Here is a 26,898-nt window from a genome sequence, read left to right as displayed (position 1 = left end):
GTGGCAGGTGAAGCAGTCTGCGCTGCCGTATAGCCATTTATGCGATGGCCCCGACATACTAAAGCATTGTATGTTGATGCTGCCTTCAACATTCGATGGCCTCTGAGAGGCCATTGTATGTTGAAATGATCGTATATAGGGGCCATAGCAGGTCTGGGGGTCACTGTATATACTGTAGGGCTGGAGATTACCTCGCAGTAGGCAGCGCTGTGACCAGACACGGGTTAATTCGGCTTGGAATGTGGAAATGCTTCCCGCTGCGTCTTTGATCATTTGCTTTTGCACAAATTTAAGGCCTTAAAGAGCAATTTCACCTTAAAACCACAAGGGGCTGAAGATCTTAAAGAGCCATACTGCCTTAAATAAAATTCCTTAAATCGTCCTTAAAGCTTCTGGTTTGCTGTTTCTTGGTTGGGAAAGCTGGGTACCAAATTGCCATTACTGTCACCCAGCTTTTGCAGGCTCCTGAAATGAATGACAGAGCTACATCGTTTGCTTCAGTTTTGTTGCATAATGAAGCAGCTTTGTCATTCAGGGCTGTAGGAAAGCTAGAATTCTGGCACTAGTGCCTTGCAATATAGAAATGTTGGCTGCATCACTATACAAATCTGAGGGAAAGCTGGGTGACAACCCTTATTATGGTGCCAGAACCTCTACCCTTATGTCTATACTAGCGGTCACCAAGCTTTCCTGGAATCAGATAGTTGCATTATAGGATTTTTAATGGTTTGAGACAAAGTAGTTAAAGCTTTGTGACTTTCCTCGCCATAAACTGTATTTCCAGCATAGACGAGCGAATGTTGGCAGTAGAATTCCTCTTAAGTTGATGTGAGCTGACAGGTGACCTGCGGGTGGGATGGGGATGATGATGATGGAGGATGATGGTGAACACTACCTCTCTGCACTTCAGGCAGCTGGTAAAGAAAAAAATCAACATTCACTGTGAATTCTGTAGAAAATAGAGAAAATGATTCTTAGGGAATTATTACACAGGAGTGCTGAGCTAGGGGAAACACTGAAATAGCAGACACAATGTTCATTACAGCCGCCCCGTGCTGATATAGAGGTGCGAGCAGATACTGGGGGATACATCAGCATAGATCATTGTCTATCACAAGATTGAAATACATAATGGCTGATAAGTGTCTGGTAGGGGTCTGACTGCGGGACCCCATCAATCACATGGGCAGGGGTCTACTTTACCCTATGTAGTAAAGGTAAATCTGCTTGCCGCTGTTCCAAGCTCGCTATGGCACTGACAGCGCTCACTTGTTTTCATCAGGTTATAGAATGAATTACAGAGTAACAATTTGTAAGGGTGAAAAAAAGGCAAGAGTCCATCGAGGTCAACCTAACACCCTACTGTGTTGATCCAGAGGAAGACAAAAAAAAAAAACGTGAGGCTGAGGTCAATTGCCCCATGACAGAAGGAAAATTCCTTCCCGACTCCAATATGGCGATCAGAATAAATCCCTGGCTCAATGTTTTATCCCCATAAATCTAGTATCCATAACCTGTAATATTGTATTTTTCCATTAAAACATCCAGACCTCCCTTGAACTGACATCACAACATCATGTGGCAGAGAGTTCCATAGTCTTACTGCTCTTACAGTAAAGAATCCCCGTCTGTGATGATGATCTCTGGATACATGACTTTGTTAGCCTTGGCGTCAGCTGCCTGGCACTGATCACTTAAGTTGAGTTTACTGTCCACCAGTACCCCCAAGTCCTTTTTGGTAGATGTTCCACCTAATGTTTTATTATTTAGCACACAATTGTAAATTTTTTTTTTTTTTTTGGGCCCAAGTAAATAACCTTACCTTTATCCACATTAAATGTATTTTGCCATGTCTGTGCTTAAGCCTCTAGCTTTCCCAGATCCCTCTGTAATATTATGTTATCCTCCTCTGTGGTGATCACCTTACCCAGTTTAGTGTCATCGGCAAATATAGAAATTTTACTCTGTATTCCCTCTACAAGGTCATTAATAAAGATATTGAAAAGAAGTGGACCCAGTAGTAACCCCTATGGTACCCCACTCGTAACTGTCACCCAACCAGAGTCAGTGCCAGAGACAGTTGCTAATTCATTTACATACAGCCTCCCCTAGTTGCAGCATCCTCATTTTATGTACTAACCTTTTGTGTGGCACAATATCAAACATCCTAGAAAAGTCCAGATATATAACACCCACAGATTCTCCCTGGTCCAATCTATAACTGACCTCCTCATAGAAGCTGATCAGATTAGTCTGACAGGACTGATCCCACATAAACTCATGTTGGTGGTGTGTCAGAAGGTTGTTTTCGTTTTAGCGTTCTAGAATAGCATCCTTCAGAAACCCCTCAAAAATCTTACCAGCAACAGATGTTAAACTTACAGGCCTATAGTTCCCAGGATCCCTTTTTGACCCCTTTTTAAATAATGGTTCCAAATTTGCTAAATGGCAGTCCTGTGGAACAATCCCTTTCATTATAGAATCTTTGAATGTAAGGAATAACGGTCTGTCCAGTACGGTACTTAATTCCTGCAAAACCCTGGGATGCCATCTGGGCCCCGTGATTTGTGTGTTTTAATTTTACTAAGGCGGCGCCGCACTCCTTGTTGGGTTACACAGGTGAGATTTGCTGGAGAATTTACATTATTCCTTCCCCTGTTATCTGACATTGGATTTTCCTGTGTAAATACAATAGAGAAGATGGAATTTAGTAGATTGCCCTTTTTCTCATCCTCCTCCACTATTACACCCAGATTATTTCTCAAAGGGCCAACATTTTCAGTTTTAAGTTTCTTATTATTTATGTAGGTGAAGAATGTTTTTGGGTTCTTTATACTTTCTATGGTAATCATTCTCTCCGTTCAAATTTTTGCTAGTTTAATTTATTTTTTTACAGAATTTTTTCCTCTCCTTACAATTTTTTAACGTTTCCCCACTACCTTCTTGTCTTAGTAGTTTAAACGCTTTGCTTTTTATCATTTATCACATCCGTAACTGTTTTGGTTAGCCAAATTGGTTTTCACCTATTTCTAACCTGTTTATTCACGTAGGGTATATGTCGTTCATAAGATCTATTCAGGATGCTCTTATAAATGTCCCATTTTGCTTGTGTACTTTTATTACTGAGGGCACTGTCCCAATCTATGTCACTGAGGTCCTCTCTTAGTTGGTGAAAATTGACCTTCTTGAAGATAAAATGTTTTCTGTTGACCCACTAGTAGACTTCTCCTTATAGGATAAATAAAAACTTATTATGTTGTGGTCACTAATACCAAGATGATCCCCCTACCTCTACTACGGATACTATGTCTGACCTATTGGTTAATATAAGGTGTCCCCTCTTGTTGGGTCCTGCAGTAGTTGGGAAAGGTAATTTTCCTTTATTATTGGCAAAAAACAGTTTCCCTTGCTGGGCCGGCAGGTTTCAGCTTCCAAGGTAATTAAAACTCCCCATTATAATGATGTCACCCTTCTTTGCTGCCCCATCTGTTTGTTTTATTAGTAGGTGATCTGCTGCTTCTATTATACTTGGCAACTTATAACAGACCCCTATCAGTAATTTACTATTCTTACCCCCTCCCCTTATTTCCACCCACAGAGACTCCACATGGTCATTTTCCTCACACGTCTTCATGCAGAATGGGCCTAACACAGGATTTTGTACATAAGTAAACTGCTCCCACTTTCCTTCTTGTACAGTCATTTCTGAACCGACTGTAGCAAAGTATATTAACCGTCCAATCATAGCTCACATCCAGCCATGTCTCACTTATCCCCACTATATCATAGTCTTCTTCCAATGTTCCAGTTCCTTAATTTTTATTGTTTTGGCTTCTGGTATTAGTATACAGCAATATGCATGCTTGACCCCTGCTTTATTATCACTTTCACTTCCACTTCACTTTTCAGCAGTCTTCTCCTTATCGACATAAAACAAGGTTACAATGACAGGTGACACCAGTATATAGATAGCACAGGATCCATAATTCCCAATTGGTGAATTGCCAGAAAGTTAAACAGATTTGTAAATTACTTCTATTTATAATCTTAATCCTTCCATTACTTATCAGTTGCTGTATGCTCCACAGGAAATTCTTATCTTTTTGAATTTATTTTCTGTCTGACCACAGTGCTCTCTGCTGACACCTCTGTCCATGTTAGGAACAGTTCCTGACATGGACAGAGGTGTCAGCAGAGAGCACCGTGAACAGACAAAAAGAAAATTCAAAAAGAAAAAAAAAATCCTCTGTAGTATACAGCAGCTGATAAGTACTGGAAGGATTAAGATTTTTAAATAGAAGTAATTTACAAAACTGTTTAAATTTCTGGCACCAGTTGATTTATGAAAATAAATAAAAATAAATACTGCAGAGTACCCCTTTAACCCCTTAAGGACGCAGGACGTAAATGTACGTCCTGGTGAGGTGGTACTTAACGCACCAGGACGTACATTTACGTCCTAAGCATAACTGCGGGCATCGGAGCGATGCCTGTGTCATGCGCGGCTGATCCCGGCTGCTGATCGCAGCCAGGGACCCGCCGGCAATGGCCGACGCCCGCGATCTCGCGGGCGTCCGCCATTAACCCCTCAGCTGCCGGGATCAATACAGATCCCGGCATCTGCGGCAGTTCGCCATTTAAATGAACGATCGGATCGCCCGCAGTGCTGCTGCGGGGATCCGATCATTCATAACGCCGCACGGAGGTCCCCTCTCCTTCCTCCGTGCGGCTCCCGGCGTCTCCTGCTCTGGTCTGTGATCGAGCAGACCAGAGCAGAAGATGACCGATAATACTGATCTGTTCTATGTCCTATACATAGAACAGATCAGTATTAGCAATCATGGTATTGCTATGAATAGTCCCCTATGGGGACTATTCAAGTGTAAAAAAAAATGTAAAAAAATGTAAAAGTAAAAAAAAAGTGAAAAATCCCCTCCCCCAATAAAAAAGTAAAACGTCCGTTTTTTCCTATTTTACCCCCAAAAAGCGTAAAAAACTTTTTTATAGACATATTTGGTATCGCCGCGTGCGTAAATGTCTGAACTATTAAAATAAAATGTTAATGATCCCATACGGTGAACGGCGTGAACGAAAAAAAATAAAAAAAGTCCAAAATTCCTACTTTTTTAATACATTTTATTAAAAAATTTTTATAAAAAATGTATTAAAAGTTTTTTATATGCAAATGTGGTATCAAAAAAAAGTACAGATCATGGCGCAAAAAATGATACCGCCCCCATACCGCCACTTATACGGAAAAATAAAAAAGTTAGAGGTCATCAAAATAAAGGGATTATAAACGTACTAATTTGGTTAAAAAGTTTGTGATTTTTTTTAAGCGCAACAATAATATAAAAGTATATAATAATGGGTATCATTTTAATCGTACTGACCCTCAGAATAAAGAACACATGTCATCATACCATAAATTGTACGGCGTGAAAACGAAACCTTCCAAAATTAACAAAATTGCGTTTTTCGTTTTAATTTCCCCACAAAAATAGTTGTTTTTTGGTTGCGCCATACATTTTATGATATAATGAGTGATGTCATTACAAAGGACAACTGGTCGCGCAAAAAACAAGCCTCATACTAGTCTGTGGATGAAAATATAAAAGAGTTATGATTTTTAGAAGGCGAGGAGGAAAAAATGAAAACGTAAAAATTTAATTGTCTGAGTCCTTAAGGCCAAAATGGGCTGAGTCCTTAAGGGGTTAAAAAGCTTTGGATCAAACACCTTTTTACAAATTCTTGATACACCCCCTGTTCCTGAGATTCAGAACAATTCAGAGAATCAGTCAGATGGGTGTGAACATAATTTTAATAATGGGATTGGATATCAGGTGATGGGTAAGATTAAACAGTCATGCCCACCCCTCAATGTACAACATCCACACCCTCTGACTGTATAATCCTGCCAACAATTGATTTTCAAAATGTAAAACATTAAGTTGACTCCCATCTTACTCATTCACGGAATTGTCAGACAAATTATAAATCCTCATATCTCAGAAACAGGTGGCATATCAAGAAAATGTAAAAAAGGTGTGTTATTGGGGCACCCTAATTTGTGTGGTTGGCCACGGGTCCTCTTTGAACTGACCTGACCTTAGACTAATCAGCAAAACACTGGATTGTTGACCACTGTTATGCCGGGTTCACTATAAGAACATTCTACAGAATTTGCCCGGAATAGCCCATTAATCAAAGGAACTTAGAATTTTGGCACTTATTTTGCCAGCAAATTCCGTGAGAATTAAGCACAAATTCCGGGCAGCATGGACCCACTGAGAAAATTCAGTAAGAAATTCCTTGGTGACATTATGCACATTTGAAGGATCCGGCGTGCACTAGGGTCGCTTGGAAATGCATAACAAATGAATAAGAAATAAAGTTCTCTCAGCTCACCTCCTCCACGGTCTGCAAGGACCCGAGCCCGGCCAGGCTTGAAACTTGTGAGTAAATGAAGAAAAGTAGTCCAGCAGTCCCTTAAAACGTAGATCCTTTATTTCACTTTTCTTTAAAAGTACAGAGCACACACCATCCACCTTCACCTGGTCAGCAAACAACTCCTATGGACGCGTTTCGAACGCATGCGCGTTCTTGATCACCACACCACCTGTGTGTTCCTCACCTCCTAAATACCAAGTTCAAGAGGGAGGAGCACCAGCTTCAAGAAGACTTGTATAAAACACCATTCGTGTACTTTAAAACTTCTTACAAAAACAGGTACCTATTAAAACTTACTATTGCATGAAAAAATGAATGAGACAGAGGAAAAACTGTGTTGTCAAATTCTGCTCGGTGTATTTTCTGAATCAACCAGTTAGGGTTATATGTGTTCTACACCGACAGCAGAATTGACAGCAATCGCACTGTGTGTACTGGTTCTGAAAAATCCCTGTGATTTCATTCACGAAAGTTCACTTGCTGAAATGTTTTTTAATAATGCAACATTAATTCCTTCCGTATATTCAGACCGTGCGGTATTCTGGTGCGCAGAGTGTACTGCCAGAAGGCCTCACGGTTGAACAATTTTCTTTGTATGTCACCACCTCTTATGGGTTTTTTCACCTTCTCAATGCCATATGCTATGAAATTATTTGTATTTCCATTATGTGTCTGTGCAAAATGTGTGGATGCACCCGATTTATTTCTATTACTTTCCATTTTAACCGCGTCGTATAGGTGCTCGCGGATCCTGATTTTTAAGGGACGTGAAGTGCATCCTACGTATTTTAAATTGCAGGCAGTGCATTCAATTGCATACACGACATTTGTCGTATTGCAATTTATGTACTGTTTAATATCATATCTGTGGTTATCTGTACTGTCAGCAAAATCTTTGCAAACCCTGGCAACATTGCATAGTTTGCACCGATTTGCTCCACATTTGAAGAAACCTTTGTTACTTAACCATGTGTTCACACACTGCGTTTCTGAGATGACTAGGCTCGGGGATAGACTATCCTTTAAATTGCTAGCTTTTTTTGGCACTACAGCCACTCCTTGTGCCAAAAGACCTGCCAAGATCTCATCTTCCTTTAAAAGGTGCAGGTTTTTGTAAATTAAACCACGAATGTTTTTGAAATATGGATTGTGTGTGATTGTAAGTACCGGTTTTTGTGTTGTATTATTGCACATTGTTTTCTTTTTATTTGTCACAAGATTTTCTCGATTTTTGTTTTGGACAATTTTCATGGCTCTATTAAATTGTGTGTGGCTGTAGCCTCTTTTCATGAGCCTGTCCTTTAATTGTTTTGCCTCTTCCTGGAATGTGGAATGTGAAGTGCAATTACGTTTCAACCTGGTAAGTTCTCCGACTGGAATGGCTCTTATGGTTTGTGTGGGATGGTTACTATTGGCCCGTAAAATGGTGTTTCCCGATGTAGGTTTGCGATATGTAGAGCTTTGTATTGTCTGTCCTGGTATGCCTGTGAGCTGTAAATCCAAAAAATTAACTGTGACTAAATCAACATGTTGTGTGAACCTCAAATTGAACTGGTTGTCATTTAAGTATTCCATGTACAGTGGTATGGAAGACATATCTCCTCTCCAAATAAGGAGAAGGTCATCTATGAATCTTCCATACCACTGTACCATGTCTTATTGGGAGGAGACCACCATCTTCTCAAGCCATAATCCCTTTGCCACCCATGTACAGTGGTATGGAAGATTCATAGATGACCTTCTCCTTATTTGGAGAGGAGATATGTCTTCCATACCACTGTACATGGAATACTTAAATGACAACCAGTTCAATTTGAGGTTCACACAACATGTTGATTTAGTCACAGTTAATTTTTTGGATTTACAGCTCACAGGCATACCAGGACAGACAATACAAAGCTCTACATATCGCAAACCTACATCGGGAAACACCATTTTACGGGCCAATAGTAACCATCCCACACAAACCATAAGAGCCATTCCAGTCGGAGAACTTACCAGGTTGAAACGTAATTGCACTTCACATTCCACATTCCAGGAAGAGGCAAAACAATTAAAGGACAGGCTCATGAAAAGAGGCTACAGCCACACACAATTTAATAGAGCCATGAAAATTGTCCAAAACAAAAATTGAGAAAATCTTGTGACAAATAAAAAGAAAACAATGTGCAATAATACAACACAAAAACCGGTACTTACAATCACACACAATTCATATTTCAAAAACATTCGTGGTTTAATTTACAAAAACCTGCACCTTTTAAAGGAAGATGAGATCTTGGCAGGTCTTTTGGCACAAGGAGTGGCTGTAGTGCCAAAAAAAGCTAGCAATTTAAAGGATAGTCTATCCCCGAGCCTAGTCATCTCAGAAACGCAGTGTGTGAACACATGGTTAAGTAACAAAGGTTTCTTCAAATGTGGAGCAAATCGGTGCAAACTATGCAATGTTGCCAGGGTTTGCAAAGATTTTGCTGACAGTACAGATAACCACAGATATGATATTAAACAGTACATAAATTGCAATACGACAAATGTCGTGTATGCAATTGAATGCACTGCCTGCAATTTAAAATACGTAGGATGCACTTCACGTCCCTTAAAAATCAGGATCCGCGAGCACCTATACGACGCGGTTAAAATGGAAAGTAATAGAAATAAATCGGGTGCATCCACACATTTTGCACAGACACATAATGGAAATACAAATAATTTCATAGCATATGGCATTGAGAAGGTGAAAAAACCCATAAGAGGTGGTGACATACAAAGAAAATTGTTCAACCGTGAGGCCTTCTGGCAGTACACTCAGCGCACCAGAATACCGCACGGTCTGAATATACGGAAGGAATTAATGTTGCATTATTAAAAAACATTTCAGCAAGTGAACTCTCGTGAATGAAATAACAGGGATTTTTCAGAACCAGTACACACAGTGCGATTGCTGTCAATTCTGCTGTCGGTGTAGAACACATATAACCCTAACTGGTTGATTCAGAAAATACACCGAGCAGAATTTGACAACACAGTTTTTCCTCTGTCTCATTCATTTTTTCATGCAATAGTAAGTTTTAATAGGTACCTGTTTTTGTAAGAAGTTTTAAAGTACACGAATGGTGTTTTATACAAGTCTTCTTGAAGCTGGTGCTCCTCCCTCTTGAACTTGGTATTTAGGAGGTGAGGAACACACAGGTGGTGTGGTGATCAAGAACGCGCATGCGTTCGAAACGCGTCCATAGGAGTTGTTTGCTGACCAGGTTAAGGTGGATGGTGTGTGCTCTGTACTTTTAAAGAAAAGTGAAATAAAGGATCTACGTTTGAAGGGACTGCTGGACTACTTTTCTTCATTTACTCACTCGCTTGGAAATGCGCATTAATTCATTTTGGAGCGGAATTCAGAGAAAGAAAAGACATGACTATTCTTTCTGCGGATGTGCACAGTGCAGCAGAATTCCACTGAACTGAGTCAGGAATGGACGTGGCATGGCGTCACGAACACAGGAACTCCACGCTCCCATGCTGGCCCGGAGATCGCGGCCCAGTGGCGGGACCCCCGCGATCTAACATCTTATCCCCTATCCTTTGGATAGGGGATAAGATGTTTTGCACTGGAGTACCCCTTTAATGGTAATGTGAAGGAATGACATTCTCTTTCTGCTGGATCCACTTCTTGCTTTGTCTTAAAAACTGCGTGTGTCCAACCTTAGGCCACATTCCCATATTTTATTTTTTAAGGAAAATATGCAACAAAATATGCGTACCAGAAATTTGAGGCACACCCTTGGATTCCTGCCATGTATTTCACTCCATTTGCCACGGTTTAGGGCAGTGGTCTTGAAACTGTGGCCCTCCAGATGTTGCAAAACTACAATTCCTAGCATACCCGGACAGCCGTTTGCTGTCCGGACATGCTAGGAGTTGTAGTTTTGCAACATCTGGAGGGCCACAGTTTCAAGACCGCTGGTTTAGGACATGAAATCAGTGGTCCTAATCCACATCTTGGCAACCAATGCATATTCAGTATAAAGTACATGCGCAATGAAAGACGTCATATATCCATGCCGATTCCAAACATGCAGCAGAAGAAGAATGCACACTGTAGTTCAGTTGAAAATAATGGGGCATGTGATTTGATGTAGAACACATTTGAAAAATACTTCAAGGAAATGGCCGTAGGTAGCCGATTCAAAGATGTTGTTATTCTTATTAGTCCTGCAGTAACTATAATCATCCTCTAGATGGCAGTGAAAGCTTTAAAACTGGAACAAAGGTTTATGATGATTAAGTGTAACTCCACCTCTGAACATCATTTTACACTTTAAATTTACATATACATTCACTGGCCATTTTATTAGGTATACTGTGTTTGTACTGGGTTGTACCCCCCTTTCTCTCCAGAACTGCCTTCATTTTTCTTGGCATCCTTTCAAAAAGGTGCTGGAAACATTCCTCAAACATTTGGTCCATATGGACAGGATGACATCACACAGTTCCTCCATATGGACACGATGACATCACACAGTTCCTCCATATGGACATGATGACATCACACAGTTTCTCCATATGGACATGATGACATCACACAGTTCCTCCATATGGACATGATGACATCACACAGTTCCTCCATATGGACATGATGACATCACACAGTTCCTCCATATGGACATGATGACATCACACAGTTTCTCCATATGGACATGATGACATCACACAGTTCCTCCATATGGACATGATGACATCACACAGTTTCTCCATATGGACATGATGACATCACACAGTTTCTCCATATGGGCATGATGACATCACACAGTTTCTCCATATGGGCATGATGACATCACACAGTTTCTCCATATGGACATGATGACATCACACAGTTTCTCCATATGGACATGATGACATCACACAGTTCCTCCATATGGACATGATGACATCACACAGTTCCTCCATATGGACATGATGACATCACACAGTTTCTCCATATGGACATGGTGACATCACACAGTTCCTCCATATAGACATGATGACATCACACAGTTCCTCCATATGGACATGATGACATCACACAGCTCCTCCATATGGACATGATGACATCACACAGTTCCTCCATATGGACATGATGACATCACACAGTTCCTCCATATGGACACAATTATATCACACAGCTCCTCCATATGGACATGATGACATCACACAGCTCCTCCATATGGACATGATGACATCACACAGTTCCTCCATATGGACACAATTACATCACACAGCTCCTCCATATGGACCTGATGATATCACACAGCTCCTCCATATAGACATGATGACATCACACAGTTCCTCCATATGGACACAATGACATCACACAGTTCCTCCATATGGACACAATGACATCACACAGCTCCTCCATATGGACATGATGACAACACACAGCTCCTCCATATGGACATGACATCACACAGTTCCTCCATATGGACATGATGACATCACACAGTTCCTCCATATGGACATGATGATATCACACAGTTCCTCCATATGGACATGATGACATCACACAGCTCCTCCATATGGACATGATGACATCACACAGCTCCTCCATATGGACATGATGACATCACACAGCTCCTCCATATGGACCTGATGATATCACACAGCTCCTCCATATGGACATGATGACATCACACAGTTCCTCCATATGGACATGATGACATCACACAGTTCCTCCATATGGACACAATTATATCACACAGCTCCTCCATATGGACACGATGACATCACACAGTTCCTCCATATGGACCTGATGATATCACACAGCTCCTCCATATGGACCTGATGATATCACACAGCTCCTCCATATAGACATGATGACATCACACAGCTCCTCCATATGGACACAATGACATCACACAGTTCCTCCATATGGACATGATGACATCACACAGTTCCTCCATATGGACATGATGACATCACACAGTTCCTCCATATGGACATGATGACATCACACAGCTCCTCCATATGGACATGATGACATCACACAGTTCCTCCATATGGACATGATGACATCACACAGTTCCTCCATATGGACATGATGACATCACACAGCTCCTCCATATGGACATGATGACATCACACAGCTCCTCCATATGGACATGATGACATCACACAGTTCCTCCATATGGACATGATGACATCACACAGTTCCTCCATATGGACATGATGACATCACACAGCTCCTCCATATGGACATGATAACATCACACAGCTCCTCCATATGGACCTGATGATATCACACAGCTCCTCCATATGGACATGATGACATCACACAGCTCCTCCATATGGACCTGATGATATCACACAGCTCCTCCATATGGACATGATGACATCACACAGTTCCTCCATATGGACATGATGACATCACACAGCTCCTCCATATGGACATGATTACATCACACAGCTCCTCCATATGGACATGATGACATCACACAGTTCCTCCATATGGACATGATGACATCACACAGTTCCTCCATATGGACATGATGACATCACACAGTTCCTCCATATGGACATGATGACATCACACAGCTCCTCCATATGGACATGATAACATCACACAGCTCCTCCATATGGACCTGATGATATCACACAGCTCCTCCATATGGACATGATGACATCACACAGCTCCTCCATATGGACCTGATGATATCACACAGCTCCTCCATATGGACATGATGACATCACACAGTTCCTCCATATGGACATGATGACATCACACAGCTCCTCCATATGGACATGATGACATCACACAGTTCCTCCATATGGACACGATGATATCACACAGTTCCTCCATATGGACATGATGACATCACACAGTTCCTCCATATGGACATGATGACATCACACAGTAGCTGCAGATTTGCAATATTCCATTCCACCACATCCCATAGGTGCTATATTGGATTGAGATCTGATGACTGTGGAGGCCATTGGAGTCCAGTGACCTTATTGTCCTGTATGAGATGATATGAGCTTTGTGGTGCATTATGCTGCTGGAAGTATCATCAGAAGATGGGTACACCGTGGTCATAAAGGGATAAGCATGGTTATTAACAATACTTAGGTAGGATGTCACATTTACACAATGCTCAATTGGTACTAAGGGGCCCAAAGTGTGCCAAGAAAATGTCCCCCACACCATTATACCACCTCCAGCTTGGTTTCCTGTTCTTAGCTGACAGAAGTGGCTCTGTGGGATCTTCATCTGCTACTTCAAGGTTTAGCTTGTTGTGCTTTTAGAGATGGTATTCTGCATACATTGGCTGTGTTTATTTGACTTACTGTTGCCTTTCTGTCATCTGTAACCAGTCTGCCCATTCTCCTCTAACATCAACAAGGCATTTTTGTTCACACAACTGTCACTCACTGGATATTTTCTTTTTTTTATTCTCTGTAAACCACAGTTTCCCAAACAGTGTGCCTCCAGCTGTTGTAAAACTACAACTCCGGGCATGCTGGGAGTTGTAGTCTTGCAACAGCTGGAGGCACGCGGATTGGGAAACACTGCTGTAAACCCTAGAGGTGGTGTGAATGAAAATCCTAGTAGACCTGCAGAATATATCAAATACACAGACCAGCCCATCTGGCACCAACAACCAAACCATGACCAAAGTCAAATCCCCTTTCTTCCCCATTCTGATGCTCTGTTTCAGCTTCAGTAAACAGTCTTGACCACGTCCACATGCCTAAATGCATTGATTTGCTGCCATGTGATTGGCTGATCAGCTATTTGAAGCAATTGAACAGGTGTACCTTATAATGTGGCTAGTTAGTGTATATTGAGCCCTGCCCCTATTAATAATCAGTCTAAGTTATATGTTAGAGAGCACTGTATGTGATCTAATACACCGTGTTCTGCCTCATGCAAAAGGCAACATGACAGGGATTCTCATTTTGATTTCCTTGAATCTCTACTCATCCTCACACCCAAGACTAGGCATGACGTAGTGTATTCTACCGCTGTATAAATCACTAGTCAGACCACACATAGAATACTGTGAACAGTACTGGGCACCAGTGTACAAGAAAGATATAGTGGATCTGGAGAGGGTTTAAAGACGGGCAACCAGGGTAATACGGGGAATGGGAGGACTACAGTACCTAGAAAGATTATCAGAATTAGGGTTATTTAGTTTAGAAAAAAGAAGGTTTAGGGGCGACCTAATAACTATGTATAAATATATCAGGGGGCCGTACAGAGATCTCTCCCATGATCTATTGATACCCAGGACTGTATCTATAACAAGGGGCATCCTCTAAGTCTAGAGGAAAGAAGGTTTCTACACCAGCACAGATGGGGTTCTTTACTGTAAGAGCAGTGAGACTGTGGAATTCTCTGCCTGAGGTGGTGGTCATGGGGAACTCTGTAAAAGAATTTAAAAGGGGTCTAGATCCATTTTTGGAGAATAATAACATTGCTGGTTATGTATATTAGATTTATAGGGACAGAATGTTGATCCAGGGATTTATTCTGATGCCACATTTGGAGTCGGGAAGGAATTTTTACCTCTAGTATGAGGGTTTTTTGCCTTCCTCTGGATCAACTCAGTAGGGACTCATTAGGTTTATAGGTTGAACTTGGTGGACTCTGATCTTTTTTTCAGCCTTATTAACTATGCACTGTAATAAAGATGCATTTTTGCATCTGTATTACAGTCATAAGTCCCATCCCAACCATGGGACTGAGGACCTGAATTTACAACTGTGCAAGTGATCAAACAGCCAGGGTGAGACTTAAAGGGGCACTCCACTGGAAAACATTTTTTTAAATCAACTGGTGCTAGAAAGTTAAACAGATTTGTAAATTACTTCTATTTGAAAATCTTAATCCTTCCAGTACTTATCAGCTGCTGTAGGATTCACAGGAAGTTCTTTTCTTTTTTAATTTATTTTCTGTCTGACCACGGTGCTCTCTGCTGACACCTCTGTCCATGTCAGGAATGGTCCAAAATAGGAGAAAAGCCCCATAGCAAACCTCTCCTGCTCTGGACAGTTCCTAAAATGGACAGAGGTGTCAGCAGAGAACACTATGGTCATACGGAAAGGAAATTCAAAAAGAAAAGAACTTCCTGTGGCGCATACAGTAGCAGATAAGTACTAGAAGGGTTAAGATTTTTAAATAAAAGTCATTTACAAATCTGTTTAACTTTCTGGCACCAGTTGATTTATTTTTTTCCATGGAAGTACCCCTTTAAGAAATGCATCCGTATTACACTAGTAGAAACCCCGCCTAAGCCCGAGCACAATATGGCCACATTCTTATGACACTAAAACCACAAGAAAGATGTATTATGGTTTTAGCTCAGGACATGACGTTTGGCGGCACTACAGACCCGAAAATGTGAGCATTATGCCAGTCTGAAACAAACTTATTGACAGTGATGAGGGTACACACAGTCCTTCCTGTAGGTCAGTTTTGTTTGTCCTAGTGATGACAGGAAGTTGCCTGTGGTGGACGTGACTTCTGATATCCAGGGCACAGGAAGGTGCACAATGCAACCCACCGCTGCCACCTCATTACTAGTGTTAGGAAATCGCTCTCATTGCAATTACTTAATCTGCTTACACTAGTCAATATGATATGTGAGAGCCAAGTGCAAACACCCTTTATCCCTTACCTTAAAGGGGTACTCCCGTGGAAAACTTTTTTTTTTTTTTTTTATCAACTGGTGCCAGAAAATTAAACAGATTTGTAAATAACTTCTATTTAAAAATCCAAATTCTTCCAGTACTTATCAGCTGCTGTATGTTCCAGAGGAAGTTCTTTTCTTTTTGAATTTCCTTTCTGTCTGACCACACTGCTCTCTGCTGACACCTCTGTCCATGTCAGGAACTGTCCAGAGGTGTCAGTAGAGAGCACCCAGGTAAGACAGAAAAGAAATTCAAAAAAGAAAAGAACTTCCTGTGAAGCATACAGCAGCTTATGAGTACTGAAAGGGTTAAGATTTTAAATAGAAGTAATTTTGGTAAAATCACTGCAACTGGTCACCTTTTACTCTGCACAGATTTTGATAAATCTCCCCATTTGAGTTTCAATTTCCCACAATCATTTAGGATCTCTGCTTGCTTTTGGTGAATGGGATTGTTTTTGCTTGCATACAGAGCTTGAAAATCTGTACAGACTTAAAAGGGGGTGTCCAGGTAGCATGTATTTTGTATATGCGCTTAGGAGAGAAAATAAAATTAAGAACCACCACTTACCTTCCTCATTCTCACGCCGACGCTAGTATTATGGAGCTCTGGTCCCTGCTGTGTAGCAGTTTGGGGACCTCACAACACACGCCCAATCATCCAATCAGCAGCAGCTGCAACGTTGTTCTGTCTCGAGCAGGTGTATGCATCTTGAACCCAGAAGCGCAGCACGGCAGGGGCCAGAGCTCCGTAATACTAGCGGCAGCACAAAACATAGGTTGACAAGTGTTTGCTTTTTGTATTTACTCCCTCCCTGAGTACATATATAAAATACATGCTGCCCGGACAAGGCTTTTAACAGTTTTCCCAGCATGAGATTTGTTGCAGTTGTATTGACACTGTAAAAAGATACAGTTTTGCGCTGCTATGTTTAGCTTACAAATCTCACCTTTATACCTCCCGGGGCCTGCACAACTTGAAACATAAGCCATTAAAATACACTCAGCTTTCCCAAATCACCGTAGGAGCGATAGTGGCAGTTCTATTGGATAACCCCTTTAAACTAAATGTAGTTGTTTAGCTTTGCAGCAGCTTTTACAGGGGGGTTTACCTAGCTTTTCCTGACTCCTGCGTTTTATAAGTTTTTAGTTATGCAGTAGAATAGAAACCATTGATGTATCAATGCATATTAGGGCCGGACTGGCCATCGGGCATTTGCCTGGTAGGCCGGGCAATCCAGAGGGCTGGCCAGTGCTGCACACAGTTAAGTATAATTGCGTCTTACAGATGCGCCTATAGTTAGATGCAGTGCTCTGCTGTTTGACAGAGCGAAGAGCCATTGGCTCCTCGCACTGTCACTCACTCATGGCCGCCCGCAATTTGCAGGCAAGGACAAGAGGCAGAGCGTCTTTCTTTTGCGCTCAGGCACGTGAGTGATGTTATTATCATGAGCCAGACCAGTGGATAGAAGAGAGGCTGTGCTTTGGACTATGCAAGCCAGGTGAGTATGTTTTGTTTTTTTTACAATGAGGGCTGCCATTACAACTACCTAAAGGGGCTTCTGCACTACAACTACCTAAAAGGGGGCTGCTGCACTACAACTACCTAAAAGGGAGCTGCTGCTCTACAACTACCTAAAGGAGGCTGCTGCACTACAACTACCTAAAGGGGTCTGCTGCACTACAACTACCTTAAAGGGGTCTGCTACACTACAACTACCTAAAGGGGGCTGCTGCACTACAACTACCTAAAGGGGGCTGCTGCACTACAACTACCTAAAGGGGTCTGCTACACTACACCTACCTAAAGGGGGCTGCTGCACTACACCTACCTAAAGGGGGCTGCTGCACTACAACTACCTAAAGGGGGCAGCTGCTCTACAACTACCTAAAGGGGGCAGCTGCTCTACAACTACCTAAAGGAGGCTGCTGCACTACAACTACCTAAAAGAGGGCTGCTGCACTACAACTACCTAAAAGAGGGCTGCTGCTCTACAACTACCTAAAGGAGGTTGCTGCACTACAACTACCTAAAGGGGGCTTCTGCACTACAACTACCTTAAAGGGGTCTGCTGCACTACAACTACCTAAAAGGGGTCTGCTGCACTACACCTACCTAAAGGGGGCAGCTGCACTACACCTACCTAAAGGGGGCAGCTGCACTAAAACTGCATAAAGAGGGCTGCTGCACATGGGGCTACACCTACAAGGAGTAACCCCTACTTATAGGGGGCTGTTAACTGCCTACAGGGAGGCGGCTATTTACAGAGGAAGCCTATCTATTTAGGGCACCTGTGTAATGGGGAAAACTAGGTAAAGGGACTTGTCTACTTACTGGAGTGACCTAACTCTCCTCCCCAACCCATTTATCTACACACTCTACTATTTGGGACACCAAGGGGGTTATTATTACTGTTTGGAGCACTAAAGGTGCGGGAAAAGGCACAGAACCTAAAATCTTTGTCTTGCAAAGTTCTGTGGAGACGAGTTGTGGCTGGAAGAAAGTATCATGACAGTCTGCGCCGGATGGAGAAGAAAAGTGAATGACTTTGATAAGAGAAGAAAACACGTGATGTAACTATGTAATCACTTATATGGTCTGCAGAGCCTCCGTACAGCCGATATCTACCACTATATGGTCACTGTATGGGGGGGGGGATATTTACTCCTTGTATCGTGGTATTATTGGTCCCAGTACTCTGGATTTGGTCAGTAACAGTATGATGATAATATGTATGGTGATATTTCTCCTTGTATATTGGTATTATTGGTAATATAGGTCCCATTATAGAGGATTTAGTAAGTAATAGTATAATGGTAATATGTATGGCTATAATATTTCTCCTTGTATGTTAGTAATATTGGTCTCAGTATACAGGATTTGGTAACAGTATAATGGTAATATTTTCTCCTTACATACCAGTGTGGTTTGGTAACTATATAATTTCATTAGAGGTACATGTGTCTATCATGGGAAATTGTCTATGCTAATGTTTACATATACATACATATTTATTTTTCCATTATGTAACTTCTTATACTCAACTCTAATTGACATTTACCCCCTCCCCTTTGTGGCTCCACCTATACATAGCCACACCCATGATTGAAGTGGGTCGAAATGGGCTGCTTAACCTAAAATGCCTGGGCCTAGTTTTGGTCCCAGCCCGGCCCTAAGGCACAGCAAGATGGATTTCCAGTATGAGACGTCATATTGGTTTTCACACGGTTTTCCTAGAAATAGAACAGGCTGCAATTGCAATGATGATAGAGTGGTGTTAAATATTTATCATCATTATGTACAGATATACACAGGTTATTTAGCTGGATCCCACGCCGAGTTCGCATCATTTGGGGGTGTGGCATACACAGCGGCATCTCCACATGTGAATGGTTAATGGAGTGTGCCCAGGTCCAAGTGTAAAGTGGTGAAATAAAGTCAGGTGTTGGGAAGGGGTGAGGGCAATAGTGTACGGGACAGGACAAAGGCACCGGTGTGGGTGTGTGATCTCCACCCTATGAGATGAGCAATGGATCCCATGTCCACAGTCAACAACATCAGACTATGGAAAAATCTGCAGTTCAAATTTGGGAGCCCATTCCAAGGCACTCTTCACTACAGCAAGTGCCGCTGCACCAAGGGCCACTGTCAGCCCCATGACAGCCAGCTTCACCAGTCTATTATGTCGGGGTTTGGTGAGGACGGCCTTGTTCCCATGCTCTGGACGGACAGAATCTCTGAAGCGGCGGCGGAGGACCATATCTGGCCGCTGCTGGGTGGACGCCAATTCAAAGTCCTTAAAAGTCGACACTGCGGTCCTGAATTAAACAAAAATAGACACACAAAAACTTTTTGGTATGGCTGAACAGTATGAGTGAGAATGAAACTTGACTGCACTGTAAGTCCAAGTCTTCTTCCTCAAACTCACATTCAGAACAGCTTTCAAAATATGCTTGCAAATTATTTATCTTCACCCCGCGGTCACATGACCTTATAGATAAGCCAGTGTTCCGCAAGCTGCTTCTGCAAAACTAAAGCCCATAATGCCTGTAGTGTTCAGGGAAGATGGAGGTTGTAAATGTACAACTTACTTAAAAACTAAGCTAAGCTCTATAACTGAGCAATTTACACCTGACCTCCTAAACACACTGCTACCTTAAATTAGAACAGGTAGGACAGGTCAAGCTTGTGAGCTGTTCCAGCGATCATACACATCCCTTATCCTATGGATAGGGTATAAGTGTTGTTGGTTGGACAACCTCTTTAACCATTTAAATGGGCACTGTCAGAGCCAAAAACCTTTTATATGTTGTCACTAATGAAAATAAAAGACCTTTTGTAATATGGTTGTTAAAAATTTTGTAAATATTTAATAAAGAAAACAGCTCCTGAAAACCCCACCAATAGGGGTCCCCCATACCTACTGGGATACTAACCAATCCTGCAGCAGGCTTGTCCATGAGTGATGGACAAGAGATGACTCATGGACAATCACCTCCCACCACCACAAGTGAAGGACACGCCCCCTCCCACCACACACCAATCACCTCCCACCACCACAAAGGAGTGACACGCCCCCTTCCCCTGAGAGGGTTTCTAACACTGTGAGCTAATGGAAAAAGGTATTTTTTATAAGAAAAATAGAGGAGATAGAGGAATAAAAATTACATGCATGCGGTCAGGATTAGCTACTGAATAACATATTTATTTTATTTTTTAGTGGGATCTGACAGGTACACTTTCAGGACACAGGGCACCAGGGGTACCTTTAGTAGCCAGACACTCGCTGCTTATGCCGGGCAGTGGTGATCCTGTCCCCTATGGGGACTTAAAAAGTGTAAAATCTATCTATCTATCTATCTATAAAACTCAATGTGTGTGTGTGTATGTATATATGTATGTATGTATGTATGTGTGTATGTTCCAGCATCACGTCCAAACGGCTAAAGATATTAACCTGAAACTTGGCACACATGTTATTTATATGTCAACAACAAACATAGGATAGGTGATTTAACCCTTACTCACCCCCATTTGCCAGGGGCGGAGTTTATGTTTAAAGTCCCATACAAGTCAATGGGAAATATATATTACTGCATAACTTCCAAACGGCTGGAGATATTTTGATAATACTTGGTCACATATTACTTATATGTCCACTTAAAATATAGGATAGTTACTTTAACCCTTAACTACCCCCATTGGTGAGGGTCGGGGTTTTTGTTTAAAGTCCCATGCAAATCAATGGGAAATGTATGTTCCCACATAACTTCCGTACGGCTGGAGATATTTCAATAACTGGTACACATATTACGGGCCGGGATAGGAGGTCGACATAGGAGGACCGGAATAGGAGGTCCGGAAAAGGAGGTCCGGAATAGGAGGTCGGGATATGAAGTCAAAAGCTTCCTCCTTTGTTTATTTCCTCCCCAACAAGGATTAGGAAGGAAAAACCGGGCAACGCCGGGTACTCAGCTAGTAAAAAATAAAGAAAAAGATCCCACAAAAAAAATAAAAAAACTGTTATATTTTACTCAGTACCTCATCCTGATCATGTAAATTTTAAGTTTCTATCAGCCATATTTCACTAAAAAAAATAGCATATTGCAGCCGCTCAATGTCTTTCTCATCTTTCCAGAGGGAGGGGGTGTGTCTCTCTCTTGCCTGCACCGTGATTACTCTCCCCCCCCCCCCCCCCCCCGTACTCTAGCACCAAAGAAATTATGGTGAGGGTATAACTTACAACTTCCTAAATTAATGCAAAGGTTTAGTGCTAAAAGTACAGTGTTTTTATGCATACATTTTCTGTTCCTATGTCATTCATGTGTATCATCCTTTGCCAGTTCTGTTATGCTGGGACTTGTAGTTTTGGAATAATAGAAGGTACAGTGTTAGGATAACTTTTTTGCAGCGGTTTTGCTGTGTGCCTACAGCTTTTGCAAAACTACAACTTCAAGCATGCCCAGACATTCTTTGACTGTCCAGCAATGCTTGGAGTTGTAGTTTTGCAACAGCTGGAGGCACATGTTTGGTAAAACTCTCCCTGTTACAGCAGTGTTTCTGCAGGCTGTGTTCCTCCTACAGCCTTGTCAATCAGCCATCTTGTGTCCATGACCCTTGGACACGCTTATACTGCTGTGGGACTCAGTGTCCCAGAAGGTATGGATACCCCTAGAGGTGGGATTTTCAAAGGTAGTTTTCTTTAATAAAATGTGAAAATATTTGAAAGAAGTATATTAGAAAAACTATTGTTTTGTCAAGATGTACAACATATAAAAAGTTTTTATATCTGACAGTGCCCATTTAAGGCCCAAAAAGGGTAGGGGATAAGTGTCCAAACTGCTGGGACCACAAGCGATCTTCTTCCTGGCGCCCTGTTGTTCTGAACAAAAATCTTCAGAACACCGTCTCTCCTAGTGCACAAAGCGGTGGTTGTCAACACACCCCCTCCATGCACTGTCTATGCAAAAGCCAGAGATTCAGGACCCCTGTACTCGTGTATCTCCGGCTCTCCCATAGAGATGCATGGAAAGGGCGTGTCAATCAACACTTTGTGCGGTGGTCACTCCTTGCATGAAGAGAGCCAGGGCGCCAGGCAGGAGATAGTAGGGGGTTCCAGCTGTCAAACCCCATGCGATCAAACACTTCTCCTCTATCCTGTGGATAGGGGATAAGAAGTTAAGTACCAGAGATCCTCTAAGTTTTGTGTGCAGTAAATGGACCTGCCCTTCACAGAATTCCCTACCCAATCTTCTTCAAAGATACTTATTTGGGAGCTTAGATGTCCCATCTCAGCTATAAAAGGCAATGCTGCAGTTTCCAGCCACTGCTGCTCACCTCTCTGCCTGGTGCTGCTGTGAGGCTTCTCTGGAAAGTTCAGATGGGGGGAACTGGACAAAAAGGTCACCGGCTTTGCTGATGAGCGTCTCGTAGGGCAAATCTTGAGGGATCTGAGACAGCAGGTGGTGCACAGACGCCATGTCACACTCACACTCCATCACCTCTGCCTCTCTGTGCAACACAATCTATAGGAGGAAGAAAGAGAAAATGATTATATTAGAATCCACTGTCTACAGTAGCTCTTTACATGGTACAGCACATGCTCTTACCACAGCAGCAAAGTAGATGGGCATCAGTGGGTGACATGCCAGAAAGAAATCGTACAACCTCACTACATGCCTGAAGTCTGACAATACGTGCCCAAACCATGTGATCAGCCAACTCAGGGCAAATATGGTGCCAACCTCCGCCCTGTGGAGAACACACAAGGTCAGCTGCTCCTCTAGGTCATTGCCCAGCAGTAACACACAGTGCAGGATATACCCACCGAACCATAAAGTCGTACAATGCTGGGTTTACCAGCTCTATAATGGGCATCAGGTAGTTAAGGATGTGTTTAGTGTTATCCATGCTGGGGTCCATGAAGTCTCTGGAGGGAAAAAGGCAGAAAAGAAAAAGAGTAGCACCACAATTAAAAAAAAGAAAGATACCACAACAAGGAAGAGTCTGGGGCATCACAAATAGTGGAAAGGGCACCACAAACAGAAAGAGTCTGGGACACCACAAACGGTAGGGAAAGGGGCATGTGGTGACCACAGAGAGTTAATAGGTATAGATAAGGAATTAATTATGGAGTTCACCTACCTCCCTATAGGTATTGCTACAGTATCAGGATATAAAAGGGTATAAATACTTTGCAGCCCTGTAGTCATGTGATGATAAGCTCATTTATTAGCTGTGTGATGATGCCACGTGACTGCAGTGGTCATGTTATATCAATATAAATGTCTCATCCTAAAGAGCAGTGGCAGGGAATTGGAAATTCAAGTATATAAGATGAGGAAGATTACCAGGGTGAGCCTTATAGGATTGGTGTATAATGGGATCCTTGGCGTGGTGCATGTAAAGGTCGCCATGGTGCTAGAGGCTCACACAGACCCACCTTAGGTGATGTGTGGACAACTTATCCACCAGGAGAGTGGCTAGTGGCCCTCCCACCACCAGCAGGAAGGTGACTACAATATCATGATATCCCTGGTAATAGTGCAATTGATGGTTTCGTCCCAACACCTGCAGGATGATGTCAATCAGCTGCTCCTGCAAGTCTTCCCGCTCCTTTAAGGGCATACCTGTGGGGTAAAACCAGACGGAGCACCCCCATGTTTGAGAAAAGACAAAGAAACAGGCCTCCACCCAACGCCCAAAAGCAAAGTCATTCCTTTCCCTCACCACACCCATCCTTAACATGCAGAGTGGAGAATGCCAGTCCTGTATCACAACCGACAGGATGGTGGGGACACCCACCCCCTTGTTATATGGACCCTTATAGGGTTATGTAGGGATAAGGTTTCCAACTTTTGGCTCTTTAGCTGCAGCTAAAGTACTTTCAGCACGTTGCTGGGAGTAGGTTTTCAGCAGCAGGGAACCCTGTGGCTCTCAGATCATGCTGGGAGTTGTATTTTTGTATAAAATGTAGATCCTACAGCAGTGTGGGCATGAATTGTGATTTTGGAAAAGCTGGAGAACACGCAGCTGCCAGGGGCTGTAGGAAGTTTTTGTTTTGTAACAATTAGAGAGCCTTCAGCTTTCAGGGCATGCTTGCAATTGTAGTTTTGTAACAGCAAGGAGACTGCAGTTGTAAGGCATGCTAGGAGTTGTAGTTTTGTAACAGCTAGAGAGCCTACAGCTGTCAAGGCATGCTGGGAGTTATAGTTTTCCAGCAGCTGGCGAGCCCCAAGTTGTAAACCAAACAATCTGGATAAGACTATAAAAAGACTGGAATTCTCCAGAAATTGTGGTAGAGGATATTAGGAGTTGTTGTTCAGATTAAGAAAGACACCAACCAACAACCCTACTAACATCTCACCGGGAGGGAAGCGCCTAAGCGAGCGCCGAACGTCCAGCAGAACCTGCTCATAGTCTTTGTTGTTCACCCGCAGCTCAGGACCTGTAGAGAGCAGACAGTCAGAGGTGACCCCTATATCTAGATCCTCCCAGACACTGTACACAGTGCTTCTGCCATACCTGGGGGTGGGGGTAGCTCCTCGGTACTGACATTCAGAAGTCTAGGCCACACTTGGCATCGAATCTCATCAGTAAGTAGTCCACCTTCACTGATCGCCATCCGCCTGAGTGTGGCTACATCCGGGGGATCCTTATTCAGAGCTTTTTGGATGTCACACAGCTTCCTGCGCCTGCGAAATTCACTGCCTAAACAGAAAGAGACACGTATGAGCGACACGTGCAACCACCAGGACTCTCCACACTGCCATCTTTATCCAGTTAGCGGGAAACCGGCCTGTACCCAGTATAGCAACCATGTGAGCCTCACCCTGCAAACTAAAAGTCCTCCGACTGCAAGAAGGGAAGAGTGTAATTATGGAGGGATTGGGGGGGGGGGGGGGGGGGGATGAAATGTATTTGGTGGAGATAGACAGATAGAAAGATAGTAACATGTATACAGTGATGTATAATGTAACATATTGGGTGGGGGTGACATGTAATGTAGGGTGACGTGTAATGTATACAGGGGGTGGGGGTGACGTGTAATGTATACAGGGGGTGGGGGTGACGTGTAATGTATACAGGGGGTGGGGGTGACGTCTAATGTATACAGGGGGTGGGGGGTGACGTGTAATGTATACAGGGGGTGGGGGTGACGTCTAATGTATACAGGGGGTGGGGGTGACGTCTAATGTATACAGGGGGTGGGGGGTGACGTCTAATGTATACAGGGGGTGGGGGTGACGTCTAATGTATACAGGGGGTGGGGGTGACGTCTAATGTATATAGGGGTGGGGGTGACGTGTAATGTAATGTATATAGGGGTGGAGGTGACGTGTAATGTATATAGGGGTGGGGGTGACGTGTAATGTAATGTATATAGGGGTGGGGGTGACGTGTAATGTATATAGGGGTGGGGGGTGACGTGTAATGTATATAGGGGTGGGGGTGACGTGTAATGTAATGTATATTGGGGTGGGGGTGACGTGTAATGTATATAGGGGGGGGGTGACGTGTAATGTATATTGGGGTGGGGGTGACGTGTAGTGTATATAGGGGGTGGGGGTGACGTGTAATGTATATAGGGCTGGGGGTGACGTGTAATGTATATAGGGGTGGGGGTGACGTGTAATGTATATTGGGGTGGGGGTGACGTGTAATGTATATAGGGGTGGGGGTGACGTGTAATGTATATAGGGGTGGGGGTGACGTGTAATGTATATAGGGGTGGGGGTGACGTGTAATGTATATAGGGGTGGGGGTGACGTGTAATGTATATAGGGGTGGGGGTGACGTGTAATGTATATAGGGGTGGGGGTGACGTGTAATGTATATTGGGGTGGGGGTGACGTGTAATGTATATAGGGGTGGGGGTGACGTGTAATGTATATAGGGGTGGGGGTGACGTGTAATGTATATAGGGGTGGGGGTGACGTGTAATGTATATTGGGGTGGGGGTGACGTGTAATGTATATAGGGGGGGGGGTGACATGAAGTTCCCCCTTGTAGCCATATGTCACCCTATTTTACACTCCTGCTCCCTGGGTCTGTTCGGGGTAGTTACCGTGTCTTCCCGGCTCCGTCCTCACGGACATGCTCATATACTCGTTGAAGTTACCGGTCCCGTTACCGGCAACACATCCCGGACATACTTCCGTACACTCGACTCATGACGTCACCACACTGGAGACTGCGCATTAGAGTGACATCACATGACCGGAAAGGCGTAGACCTGTCAGTGGTGCGGCCGGAGAGTCTCCTCCCTCTGTTGGGACGTGT

General features: G+C 43.0%; 2 protein-coding genes across 15 annotated transcripts in view; one reads left to right on the top strand and one right to left on the bottom strand.

Annotated features, from left to right (window-relative positions):
* Nucleotides 1-26,898, top strand: part of HCK (HCK proto-oncogene, Src family tyrosine kinase) — a 358,121-nt gene that overhangs the window by 238,056 nt on the left and 93,167 nt on the right. The window lies entirely within an intron of this gene.
* Nucleotides 712-26,885, bottom strand: TBC1D20 (TBC1 domain family member 20). Of its 2 annotated transcripts, none has more exons than XM_056547430.1 (8): nucleotides 26,684-26,885; nucleotides 25,141-25,326; nucleotides 24,983-25,063; nucleotides 24,059-24,245; nucleotides 23,444-23,545; nucleotides 23,226-23,367; nucleotides 22,954-23,141; nucleotides 712-914 (listed from the first exon to the last, which is right to left on the bottom strand). In XM_056547430.1, exons 1-8 carry the CDS (start codon nucleotides 26,718-26,720, stop codon nucleotides 743-745), a joined length of 1,095 nt encoding a protein of 364 aa, XP_056403405.1. In that variant the 5' UTR covers nucleotides 26,721-26,885; the 3' UTR covers nucleotides 712-742. The 2 variants fall into 2 exon arrangements, with proteins under 2 accessions (XP_056403405.1, XP_056403404.1); XM_056547429.1 differs by lacking the exon at nucleotides 712-914 and adding an exon at nucleotides 19,135-19,934.

The sequence above is a fragment of the Hyla sarda genome, chromosome 12 (assembly GCF_029499605.1).
Source record: "Hyla sarda isolate aHylSar1 chromosome 12, aHylSar1.hap1, whole genome shotgun sequence".
Classification (NCBI taxonomy): domain Eukaryota; kingdom Metazoa; phylum Chordata; class Amphibia; order Anura; family Hylidae; genus Hyla; species Hyla sarda.
Note: the sequence above shows the minus strand (reverse complement) of the source record. Positions and strands in the feature narration are given on the sequence as shown.